Genomic DNA, 13,706 nt, shown 5'->3' with positions numbered 1-13,706 from the left:
ATACGTGTCACCGTGCTGAATTAATGAATAGGTTGTTTTAGAAAGGCTGTATTTATGTTTGGAGCAGTTGATTTGAACTTATTTGAGCAATCAGACTGTTGAAAATGTGAATCTCTGTCTTTCGATAAGAGAATTGTTGTTTTCTGGAGCTGAAAACAAGGGATTATGGGTTTGAAGGGAGACAGATGATAACATCTGACATAAAAGTGACACGTGCTTGGAAAGCTGAGGAGAAGTTTCGACTGGTGTTTTTATTCAGCTCTTTTTTATGTGGACTGGATAAACACCACAGAAGAAGAGTGCAGGCAAGTTCATAATTTTTAGAGACTGTTTAAAAAGGAAACACAGGTTTTAAACCTTAGCTTGCAAAATGTCTACTGTAAGAAAAAAAGGACTGTCAAATGAATATGTTGAAGTTGTGCTGAGCTTGTAAATGGGATTCGTAGGCAAGAAAATATTTTTTAAAAATATTGTGCTGTCCACAGCTGGATTATGTTTTCATGCTATTCATATGTCCATCCATCCATTCCCCTGAAGGCAATATGACAGAAATACATGGAGTGAATTTCTCCAAACTTGAAGGATGACCTGAGTAGATTCAAGAGGTCAAAGGTCAGGGTCAGGACTGTGACCTCACATAACATGTTTTTGGCCGTAACTCAAGAAATAACGCGCTAATTTTGACAAAGTCTTACACAATTGTCAATTAGGATAAAATTATGATATACAGGGTTCGTACGGGTGTTTGAAATCCTTGAAAATGCTTGCATTTTAATGTTGAATTTCAAGGTTTGAAAAGTGCTTGGATTTTGGATTAAGTGTTGTAAATGCTTGTATATTGCTTGATATTTTTCTTGGCGATATTATATCCATTCATGGCCGCTATTTAGCGATATTTAGCACCAGCGGGGTGTCAGTATTTTCAACAGGTTTTTTTTTTCGGAGGCTGTAGCAGGCTCACTTTTAGGAATATACTGGAGACACTGGTATCATATGAAACTAGAAGATCTAAGGAATCAAAACAATTCTTGATTGAATTTATTTTGGGGATACAAAATGCAATTAAAGTGTTAAATCGCAATATTTTGGATCACAATACTCACTATAATCACAATAATATTGTATCGTGATTCAAGTTTTGTGATAAAATCGTATCATGGGGCCTCTGCTGATTCACACCTCTAATAGGCTAGTATATGAGTCTGAACATACATGGGTGTGAACTGCAACATGACAAAAATGCCCAAAAAAATGTATCAGTTTCAGATTATAAAATAAGATTATTTTCTATTTTCATGGTATTCCATGATAACACACTGAATATTTTGGGGTTTTGGACTGTTGGCTGAAAATATGTAAACTTGAGCTTTGGAGAACTGTTTTACTATTTTTAGATATGTTATAGCAGAAACTATATAACAAACTAATATAGAAAACAACTGGCAGATGAATTGATCATGAGCATACTGCTTAGTTGCAGCATGCAGTCGGCTTTTTTTCAGGCTGCTTTTGCCTCTCTGTGACATTTTGTGACACTGATAAATTTTATTTCGGTGCCCGGTTCACTCCTGCAGGAAAGATGTCGGGAGACACTTCCCACTTATTTCCACTCGTCAGGGATTTATTTTCTCTGTGGCAGCAAAACCTACACAAGCTGTCCAAAACTCCTTTAGGTTTAATTTAAAGCAACTCTCATAGAGCAGACTAAATCCAAAAGATGCTCTCCTGAGTGTATGTTGTGAATAAAAATACCTTTAACAACTATACATCATGTTACAATCTGATTTCAAATTAGTTCCGTTTTGTTTTCCATTTGTCTCCAGATAACAATATCACAATATTTTAATACTGTTCTCCACTGATGCTGTTAAAAATGCAGCTTTTGCAACATGTGAACCGTACACCCACATGCATGTGTTTCTCTTGATTGTGCATTTTCACTGATGTATGATATGTTAATTAAACGAAGCGCTACAATTAAATTAATTTTCTGTCTGTCTGCAGAGTCAAAGCAGACAAGATAAGTCTTTGTCTCTGCCAGAAAGCAACTCTTTGAAAGTTAATTAGTGAGTCAGCTCTCTCGCCGCTGCACTTGTTGCTTTGTCTTTGTAATGAGGCAGATCAAAACAAAAATCTAATGCTACATGAATCAAAAAGCCATCAAGAGTTTATGTACAACTGCAGGACAATTGCTCCTGTTTGTTTTTTGATGAGGTTGTGTATTTGAAATGTGTCTCAGAGGGAGATGTGAAGCAATAACAAGACAGGAATCAGGAATATAAAACAATTCTATGTTGTTTTTCTTTCAAATGTTTCACATATTTGGGTATTTACTGTAGTTCCAGTGTGGACATGGTCTCTCTAGCTGGTGAAAGCAGGTTAAATCTAATTGGACAGTAGCCTAAAAGGTGTGTTTTTAGTGTTTGAAGTGTTTGGTGTAGGTATAGATTGCAGGAGTTCAGGTTCCAATCTGTGCCATCCTTTTACTTTTCCTGCAACAATTTATTATCTGACTCTGAAAAATACTTTGGATGTGTTTTATTGAACCTTTGATACCCTGACATTAACCCCCCTGTGGTCTCCAATACGAGTAGGATTCAAGTTTTTGTTAAAAAATAGAAACTTAATATAGACAAAAATCTGAGTAAGTACTATTTTTAAATACAGGTGCATCTCAATACATTAGAATATGATGAAAAGTCCATTTCAAGTAGTTAATGTCAAATAGCCCCAACAAAGTATTGAGTCATATAGATGGACATACTTTTCAGAGGCCAACATTTCCATATTAAACATACTTTTTCAAATTAGTGTTTTGTAATATTATTTTTATTAGAGATACTGAATTTTAGGTCTTCATTAAATGTAAGCCATAATCATTATATTTAGAAGAAATTAAATAAATTAAGACATGAAATGTTTCATTCTGTGTGTAATGGATCTATATAATGTGTCATTTCCACTTTTTGAATTGAATTACTGACATACATTTTGCAAACATTCTACATTCTAACAAACTTTTCTATGATATTCTAATTTATTGAGATGCACCTGTATGCTGTCAGGTTGCTCTAGAAATAGTAATACCATTAATAAAAAACCACAACTTCATTTTTTCACCTCAGCTTCCATACACATTAAAGCAGCAAGAACTGAGGTCTTAGTCAGTGAGCTCTAGAGACACATTAGCTTGGTGGCTGGAATGAACCACAATGTCATCTTTGTACGTTGTAGTAAACTGGATCAATATTAAAATATAGCAGTAATTATCAGTGGGTGCTACTGGATTACTGCGTTGCAAAAAGGCAGCAATCAATGAAAGAATAATGCTGTGCAGCAGAAAAAAATGATGTATAACTGTTATTGAGTATACTCCTGAGTCATCTCTCTGAGTTTGGAAACATTTTTGAATACTGTGTACATAGCTTAACATAATAACACGGGTTAGTAGTTTTAGACATTTTAATGCAGAAATTTTACATATTAGAGCTTTTGAAACAAAATGTTCACTGCATTTTTTAATGCACTCTGAGTTTACTTTCATACTTTCAGACACGAAAGTACCTGCACATGAGTAGACACCGAGTGTAATTGCAGGTACTTTTCAGTGATGTGGGTGTCTGTTTTACATTCATTCATTCGTTCAGCCTTCTTGACTGCTTATCCAAACTCTGGTTGCGGGGGACTGGAGTCGATCCCAGCTGACATTGAGCAAGAGGCAAATTGCTGAAATTGCAACATTTATCATAGCAAGAAACTGGAGAAACAGAAATTATTGTTGGATTTCATTTTATTGATGGACCTTGAATGTAACAAATGCTTTGGTCAAGAAAATAAATAAATCTATTATACACGCCAGTCTGTGGCTAAAGTTTAGGAATCGGGCTTGTAACTGGAGGGTTTCCGGTTGGAAACCCAGGACTGACAGGTCAAGGACTAAAGTGGCCTTGAGCAAGGCACCTAATAGCCCTGCTCATCTCCCGGGTGCAGTAATCTGCTGCCCACTGCTCTTGCATGGTGTGTAAAAAATGGGTTAAATGCAGAGGTTGAATTTCCCCATTCTGGGATTAATAAAGTAATTGATCTTGGTAAATGGAGTGCACTTACAATAGAGCTTTTATCCAAAGCCCTTTACACTACAGACTGCGCTCATTCACCTGTTCACACACACATTCATACTGGTGGCCGAGGCTACCAGGACACACTGGTGCCAACTGCCACCATTAGGAATTCATTCACACACCAACGCAGCATCGGGAGCTATTTGGGGTTCAGTATCTTGCCCAAGGATACTTCGACGTATAGGCTGCCATGGTCTGGGATTGAACCATAGACATTCCAATCAATGGGCGACCAACTAAGCCACAGCTGCCCCAATGTCTCATTCAAAGTTCATCCCCCAAAAATCCCATTTCCACTAACCAGTTCCTGTAAAACACATCAGATTCAAATCCACGAATGACTAAGCTGAGACCAACACAAGCCAAAAATTCAGTCCAGTTTTTTTTATTTCTAACACCAGTACTTCCTGGACAGGTTCCAGACTATCATAGGGCAGACACATAGAGACAGACAACCATTCACGCTCTCATTCACTCCTACGGGCAAATTAGAGTCACCAATTAAACCTAAGCTAACCGAAGAGAGACCCACGCTGACACGGGGAGAACATGCAAAGTCCACACAGAAAATACAAGCCGGATTTGAAACCACAACCCCCATGCTGTGAGGCGAAAGTGCTAACCACTACAGCACTGTTTTTGTTGAAATTATGTTCATAATTTGAGAAAACAAAACAACTAAATACTTTCTCCTCCTCCGGGCGTCTAAAAAGCATTTAAATGAAACAGTCACAGGAGGAAATATCTCCGATTGAACTCACAGCACATGTCCTCACTGAGGCTATTAGCTGTGATGAAAGCTCAGAAATAGACATTTCTTCATCTTTAAGGGGTCACAAACCCCAGCGTTTGCGAGGCACTGTGGAAGACTAACAAAGGATGAAAAACGACTTCAAGATCCCGTTAAAAGAACAAACTGCCGAGGCAGCTTCTCTTCCCCATTTATCAGTTTGTTTTTTGTTGTTTGTTTTAACTCTTCTCTCTCTCTCTTGACCACGGTCCCTTGAAGATGTGTGGCGCTCAAACCATTTATTTAAATGTTTCATTATAAATGCATGAATGCTGCCGCTCGATCAGTAGATAGCCTTAAACAGACTGCTTTTTATGCAGCCTGAAATGCTTCTGAAGCAAAATAGTTTGTTTGTCATTTTCAGTCCTCGGGGGGATAATCACTGGTTTCCGCTCCGACTCCAGCGCACAGACTGTTGCATCAGAAGTTGTTAGTTCGCTGGTTAAAACTTTGAAGTAATCTTTCTGAAGGATTGGTATGCTGCAGGGGCCGCAGCTGAAAGAATATGTTGTTGTTGTTGTCGGGTTATAAGCTCGTAAATCCAAGTTTGGTCAGTTGTAGCACCAGACGTTCCTCTGTGGGTTTAGATGCTTTCGGGCTTGTAGAAAAGCTGTCAAGCTCAACTCAAAATTTCACTTGAACCGAGTCTGTTTTCTCTGCTTCTGACATGTTGACATTTTGTGTGTGTTCAGATGAATTTAAGGGCCACTCGCTGCTTCAAGCTGCCCGCGAAGCTGACATGGCCAAGGCTAAGAAGACCCTGGCACTGGAGATCATCAACTTCAAACACCCTCACACACACGAGACTGCACTGGTGAGATGAACACACACACACATACAGAGATTGCCACGCTGGTGCAGGGATACTAAGATGATGTTTCTGTTTGTGTGTGTGTGTGTGTGTGTTAGCACTGTGCCGTAGCATCGCCGCACCCCAAGAGGAAACAGGTGACGGAGCTGCTGCTGAGGAAAGGCGCCAACGTAAATGAGAAGAATAAAGAGTGAGTGTTGTTTTTATCTGCTCATAAACACAAAGTGAGATGATTATTGGTATGCAAACTGCATGCTGTCAACAAGATGATAGAGATATAAACGATCAGTCCTTTTGCATTGAAGCAGGCAGTAGATAGCAAACTAAATTACATATTTTCAGAGGCCGACCTGGATGTCAAAAACACCATGGCGTCTTTTGAGAATTCGCCTATGGGATTTTTGCATTGGATTTTGGATCACTGCAGAAAATAAGCTCTGTGGCAAAGACACATTTCTGATGCTGAGGCATTTTGTTCAGCAGGATAATCTTCACGAATGAAGACAACTTTTATGATGTTTGAAGCGTTAATGCAGCCGACAGAAGTAAAAAGCTAACGTTATGCTATAGTGAACTACACCACGGTTGCATGACTTCTATAGGCGGCGGCGCGTTTCCATTATGTACTTTTCCCTCTAATGAGCCGCTGTGGGTGTGGCTTGGGAGAGGTGATCAGCCCAGGATCCACGCAACTTTACCTGTTAGAGGCTCAGAAGGTACTTTCTGAGCTGCTACTAACTAGTTGACGCTGATTGGATACGGTTTGGGGGTTAACATCTCCTGCTCTGACTGCAGCTGGGAGAGACTGCTGCGGGAGGACTGGGCCGCTTATGAGTGCTTTGGGATGGTGCCTTCTACTCGTTAAGAAGAGTAGGAACAAGTCTCCAAAAGTCTCCAATAACACCAGAAAAAGTCTCTAGATTTGTCGCTCGTCGCTTTATTGAAAAAGAGTCGCTAGAGGGGCCTGAATAGTCGCTAAATATAGCGACAGTCGCTAAGTTGGCAACACTGCTTGCCACGTCGGTCTGTTGTCACATTCGAATTCCGTTGGTTAGCTGCTACAGGTACACAAGTACCTGTATGGGAACAGAGGACGAAGGGAACTAACTAGTCGGCGTAGCTAAAACACTCGTTTTCCAAAAAGTACTCAAAAGTACTCAGTCGAAACACGCCTTTTGTCACTACCGTTAGCTTTAGACGGTCTCCGACAAGCTAACCATCGTTTTTTTACAAGCTAGCAAAACTGTAGCCTAATAAACTGTTAATTTACATCATTTATAATCTACAAGAGTCTGCAAAAGCACTGAAAAACACATTTAGAGGCTGTAAGGTGGCCTAGTGAGAGAGAGAGTTGTCATCCGTGTCCAGTGTGATGATGTTTAATGTCCCCAACAACCACTGTAGTCTCATTTAGCCACTTGTTAGCAACCGCCTTTTTAAGAACACATAAACACTACAAAATTCACAAGTGGGGGTGTTTGCTATTGTATTTTATGTCGTACAACAAAACCAGTACATCTCTTAAGCTTGTGTTAACTACAGACCTCATTTCAGGCATCAACACCCCATTTACAATCCTCATTGACTTTAAGAGGTTAGACCCCAGGGTGCTAAAATGCTAACTTACTTACTGGTTTAAGAACTCGTACCTGTTGCGCCCTATTGGTGGTATTTTGTGGGACACCAGATGAGCATGTGTCTGCATGTAAAAGAGAAACAACACAAATAAACCAATGTTGAACACTCACCTTTATCTCCTCTCTGTAGTTTCATGACTCCTCTCCATGTGGCAGCAGAACGTGCTCACAATGACATCATGGAGGTGCTACAGAAACATGGTGCTAAGGTAATATATACTCACTTTTATCATCCATCATTTTTTCATCATTTTCATCCAGCTATCTATTTATTTATCTCTCTACTTCCACCTTAATCCTTTTTAAATATATGTAGGTATGTGTTTTATAATTAAGTTGCTCTGTTTGCGCATCCATTTGCTTATTCACACATAAATTAATATCACAAACGTTTTCTAGGTTAGGGGTAGTTCTCATCTCCATGTACAGTTCCTATCAAAAGCACAATTCACAATGTAGTTTCATGACATTGATTCAAAGTAGAGTTAATGTGGCTTCTCAGACAGTGATGGACGGATAAAGACCCTTTTAGTGTCAGAGTGAAAAGTGAGTGAAGACTCTATAATGTGATCTAAATTGATTTGACATACACTTTTTTTTTTTTTATAATTGCTGTAAATGCTTCCACAAGCTTGGGTCTTTCCTTCCTTTTTTACTGTAACAAAACCCTTTTTAAACCATGTTAGATCTAATTCTATAACACAACCATTTTACATCAACTATTAACTGATTTTTTTGTGCTATTTCTGGTTGTTTTGGCCATTAAAGTTAAAATATTGTAAATCAGTTATCTCTGGCAGAATTTTTTGTCAATGTGATGGAGGACAAGCTATTAATTTGCTACATTTCTATCTGATTATCTGGCTCTTTTTTTTTTTAAATCGTGTATTAGGAACAATATGTACAGTACATGTGCATAAAATGTATCTTTTTAAGTTAATGTCTAACGGCATCGTTACAACCTCTCACCCCCTTAATTATCTTTTAAATTTATTTTTCCCTTATTTTATTTAACTTGGGATTTTTTTTTTCATTATTATTATCTTATTGTATTATTTTACTTATTTACTTGCAGCAAAGCTTTAAGCTCAGGTCTGCAACAAAATAATGTTGTATAATGTAAAAAAAATGTTGAATAAATATAATGAATATAACCATTTATACTGTATATAAGAAGCATGATCATATTTTTTTCATATTTAGTTCTGAGGCTTTTCTATTGGTTATAAACAACGTTTACTCATATACAACATCTATAGAACATCATGTTAAATATTTTAAAATATTTTGTGTTATTTGTTATTTTTTGTCGTAGAGATAGGGTTGAATTTTTAAAAATCTGAAAGAAGGATTAAGTATAAGACGGTATCTAAAGGTGGACTTTTGTTGAAGAAGTGCAACAGTTTGGGGGTAAATGTTATGTAATGAAAGGGTTCTTTCAGATTTCGTAATACAGAGGTGTTTGTGTTTGCAGGTGAACGCCCTGGACACGCTGGGTCAGACGGCGTTACATCGTGCAGCGCTCGCAGGCCACCTTCAGACCTGCAGGCTGTTGCTAGGATACGGGGCAGACGCCTCGCTGGTGTCACTGCAGGGCTTCACTGCTGCTCAAATGGGGAATGAAGCTGTTCAGCAAATACTCAACGGTACGCCACCCTTCGTGTGTGTGTGGGTGTGTGGGTGTGCAGGTGTGTGGGTGCTGTGTTTTGGTTGCTATGCACCTGCTGGCAACCGTGGGATTAACTGGGATTGTTTTTGAAAGGTCAGTATCGATACTTTGCAGATTCAGAGTGAGCAAACTCACCTGTTCAGTGGAAGGGGAACCTCCAAGTTTTTATTCCTTTGGGATTTTAGCAGTATTTACGGGTTAAAGGTGCACTGTGTGTTTTCCACTGTTGTAAACAGTGATAGTTTAGAGTACGTGTTTGCTAGTTTTAGTTTAATATTTATTTTTTTGGAATGCTTTAGTTTTACTTTTGTTTTTTTATTTTTAGTTTTTTGTAATGGGGTATTTGTTGGGTGGGAGATTAAAATATGTCACAGTCAATTTTGCCTTTATTTCCTTTGCCTTATCCATCTTCATTATGTATGAAAAACGTTGACAAAGACGAAAACAAAGGACATTTTCACTGTAATTTGAGTTAGTTTTATACCCACAAAATACAGTTTCAGTTAATTATCTTTTTTTTAAACTCTTTTATTTCAGTTAACGAAAAATGTTTTTTCAATTGTAGTTTTCGTTATTTCATTTTGTTGTTCCCTAGCCCCTTACCCTAACCTTCACCATCACAACTAAATGCCCAACCCTAACCCTAATACATGGTTACCTTTACATAAACCTGACTGTAACCTTTACCCTAAAACAAAGTCTGAAATCTCAAAAAAGCCTTTAAAGAAGTGAGGACCGGCCGAAATGTCCTCACTTTGCAAAAATGTCCTCACTCTGTTGTTTAGAAACGTGTTCCGGTTCTCACTATGTAGGAAGTACAAGAACACACACACACACACACACACACTCAGTATTCCAAAGTGCCTGTTCTTCAGCATCAACGTTGTGTTTTTATTTTAAAAGTTAAAAAAAGTCTGCACTCATAAACAGGACACATAAATAGGAGTAAAACAAGTTGTGTGCACATCATGAAACCCATCTAGATGATGTTGAATTAATAAAAACAAGCAGGAACATCATTCCATGTGCTTTCCCTCACACATAGGACTTTCCAGAGTATTATAAAACATTCCAAATAGTTTTCTTTTAAACATTTTTTTCATAAAACCCACAGACTGAAGACAAGAAGTTACCACCCAGCTAAGAAATAGTCTGTAAAACCACAGCCTGTCAGTTATATGTCAGAAGCAGTTAGTGAGCTTAAGAGGTGCCTGTAGGTCGATGTTTTTTTTTTTCCTTTAAAGAGAGCCAGACTCACTGTTTCCAGCTCTTTCCGATTTAAGATGCTGGCTGTAGATTTATATTTACCATACTGACCTGGGGTGGTATCAATCTATCAGTTTTGGCTGGAAAGCACATAAGAATATTATCGTCACCTTCCTAAAAGTCCCCCCCCCCCCAATCATCTCCTAATGATGCTGGCCACCAGTTTTTTATGCTTTCTGAAAAAACCTGAAATAAAAAAGACTTGGGCCATTTGGTGCTATTCCAGCTGTGGAGAAAACCAGCATATTTTAGCATAAACTTTGTTCTTATTTTCTTTTAGCTTTAACCCTCTGGACCAGGCAGATTTAAAAATACATTTTTTCTTTAAAAAATCGCCAAAATTACAACATTTATCATAGCAAGAAACTGGAGAAACAGAAATTATTGTTGTTGTTTTTTTTATCAATTAAATAACCAAATCTATTCTACATGTCTCATTTAAAACTGAGCCCAAAATAAACTATTTCGATCTCTAACCAATTCCTGTAAAAAAAACAAAAAACATTACAATCTGTGCTCTTCTGTGCAATTGGAAAACCTTGAGTGACTCAGCTAAGATTCAGTTTTTGGTAATATTGATAGCACTTAGTAGCGAAGACGTATTTCATTCCAGTTCTGTAAAATAAATAATCAAAGACGTTAAAATTGCCCTTTCCTTTAATTTATGATTTATGACATTAGAACTGTGTTATCCTGCCTCCCTACTTTTACCTGCAGGATGTATATATTGCTTTGGACAAAGTCACACAAGCAAAAAAAACCTTAACTGCTTGGGGTTCAGAGGGTTAAACAGAGTTTTGCTGTAATCAATAGGACAATTAACAACCAAAGAAACAGTAGTTACTATGATCAATCAGCTGTTTATTCTGCTGTACAGGGTGGCAGAAAATACATGAGTCATTACTATTGTCAGTAAGTGTCCAAATTGGTGTAAATCAGCAAAGTGGACTGTACAAATCTGGTCATTTAACAGCCATTTTTAACAAAAAATGTTTAAGAGTTTCAGATGCACTTTATTCTTATTTTCTTTTAGTTTTTTACCCTCTGGACCAGGCAGATTTAAAAGGCATTTTTTCTTTATAAAATCGCCAAAATTACAACATTTATCATAGCAAGAAACTGGAGAAACATAATTTATTCTTGTTTTTTCAGTTGTCCTTGAATGTAGCAAATGCATCAGTCAGGAAAATAACTAAATCTATTCTACATGTCTCCTTTGAAATTTAGCCCAAAATAAATTATTTCACTAACCAATTCCTGTCAAAAAAAACATCACAATCTGTGCTCTTCTGTGCAATGGGGAAACCTTGAATGACTCAGCTGAGACCAACATGTAACAAAAATTCAGTTCAGTTTTTGGTAATATTGACAGCACTTAGTAGCAAAGATTTATTCCAGTTTTGTAAAATAAATAATCAAAGAAGTTAAAATTGAACTTTCCTTTTATTTATGATTCATGACATTAGAACTGTGTTATCCTTGCTCCCTACTTTTTCCTGCAGGACGTATATATTGCTGTGGACACAGTCACAAAAGCAAAAAAAAACAACAACCCTAACTTCTTGGGGTTCAGAGGGTTAAACAGAGTTTTGCTGTAATCAATAGGACAATTAACAACCAAAGAAACAGTAGTTACTATGATCAATCAGCTGTTTTATTCTGCTGTATGGGGTGGCAGAAAATACATGAGTCATTACTATTGTCAGTAAGTGTCAAACTTGCTGTAAATCAGAAAAGTTGAGTGGACAAATCTGGTCATTTAACAACATTTTTGAAAGGCATGTTGTCTTTATAAAATCGCCAAAATTACAACATTTATCATAGCAAGAAACTGGAGAAACAGAAATTATTGTTGTTGTTTTTTCAGTTGTCCTTGAATGTAGCAAATGCATCAGTCAGGAAAATAACTAAATCTATTCTACATGTCTCCTTTGAAATTTAGCCCAAAATAAACTATTTCACTAACCAATTCCTGTTAAAAAAAACATTACAATCTGTGCTCTTCTGTGCAATGGGAAAACATTGAATGACTCAGCTGAGACCAACATGTACCAAAAATTCAGTTCAGTTTTTGGTAAATATTGACAGCACTTAGTAGCAAAGATTTATTCCATTTTATTCCAGTTTTGTAAAATAAATAATCAAAGAAGTTAAAATTGAACTTTCCTTTTATTTATGATTCATGACATTAGAACTGTGTTATCCTTGCTCCCTAATTTTACCTGCACGACGTATATATTATATATTATATATGTATATATTTGCTGTAATCAATAGGACAATTAACAACCAAAGAAACAGTAGTTACTATGATCAATCAGCTGTTTGTTCTGCTCAGTCATTACTATTGTCAGTAAGTGCCAAAATTGGTGTAAATCAGCAAAGTTGACTGTACAAATCTGATCATTTAACAACATTTTAAACAGAAAATGTTTGAGAGTTTCAGATGCAATATGTTGCCTTTGAAGTTGTCCACAAACTGACATGGAGGGACATCTGATGTGGGCGAAGACTTTTGTCAAATGTCATCTTCCCTCTGTGCCATTTCCAGAGGATACATTTCCTTTCATTACATTTGTACTTTTATGCATTTTAATTCTATGTTCTGCTGCATGTTCTGCCCCGTAGAGAACGTCCCGGTGAGAAACTCCGATGTGGACTACAGACTTCTGGAAGCTGCTAAAGCGGGAGACCTGGACACTGTCAAGGTAGTTTTGGTTGTGATTGGTCACATTTAATAAGTGATAGTTGACACTGACAGAGTTTTTTGCTACGAGTAATATGTGTTGCATTGTGCAGGTATTAAAGGGTTAAATGAGGCCCAATTCATTCCTCTCCAAACAATCAATATCGCCTTAATTTGAAAAATGGTAATGGGCTTGGGAAAATGAACATGACCTCAGTAGCCTTGGTAAGTGTAATGACACCAGTCCTGGGAAATAATTTGCTCCGAGGGAACAGAAATCTTTTTTAATTGCCTCATTAAAGTTTGGAAATAGTGCAGAATTCTGTGCAGGAAAGTGTGTGAAACTAGACCAGCTGTGTGATTAAACAGAGACTGTGTTTTATAAAACCCTAAACATGGCATTCCACAGGTTATAGCCACACCTGTTGAGCTCAGTGAAGAAAATGTTATACATGTGTGTATATATATATATATATATATATATATATATATATATATATATATATATATATATATATATATATATACAGTCATGGAAAAAAATATATGACCACCCTTGTTTTCTTCAATTTATTGTTCATTTTAATACCTGGTACAACTAACAATACAACTAGTAGTTCATTAGAGTTTAGTGTATGCTCTTAAATTAATCCCTTATGAGATATTTTTGTTGTAATCATTATATTTGTCCAAACAAGACACTTTCAGATTGTATAAGATTAGATT

The 13,706-nt window shown here is 37.0% G+C and overlaps 1 protein-coding gene across 2 annotated transcripts in view; it reads left to right on the top strand.

Moving 5' to 3' along the window:
- Positions 1-13,706, top strand: part of tnksa (tankyrase, TRF1-interacting ankyrin-related ADP-ribose polymerase a) — a 139,204-nt gene that overhangs the window by 81,797 nt on the left and 43,701 nt on the right. For both annotated transcript variants that reach the window (XM_059358436.1, XM_059358435.1), the window contains exons 10-14: positions 5,604-5,725; positions 5,821-5,912; positions 7,490-7,568; positions 8,834-9,005; positions 12,923-13,002. In XM_059358436.1, coding sequence (XP_059214419.1) covers positions 5,604-5,725; positions 5,821-5,912; positions 7,490-7,568; positions 8,834-9,005; positions 12,923-13,002 — 545 coding nt within the window. The remainder of the gene's footprint in view (positions 1-5,603; positions 5,726-5,820; positions 5,913-7,489; positions 7,569-8,833; positions 9,006-12,922; positions 13,003-13,706) is intronic.

Source organism: Centropristis striata, chromosome 19 (genome assembly GCF_030273125.1).
Source record: "Centropristis striata isolate RG_2023a ecotype Rhode Island chromosome 19, C.striata_1.0, whole genome shotgun sequence".
Taxonomy (NCBI): Eukaryota; Metazoa; Chordata; class Actinopteri; order Perciformes; family Serranidae; genus Centropristis; species Centropristis striata.
Note: the sequence above shows the minus strand (reverse complement) of the source record. Positions and strands in the feature narration are given on the sequence as shown.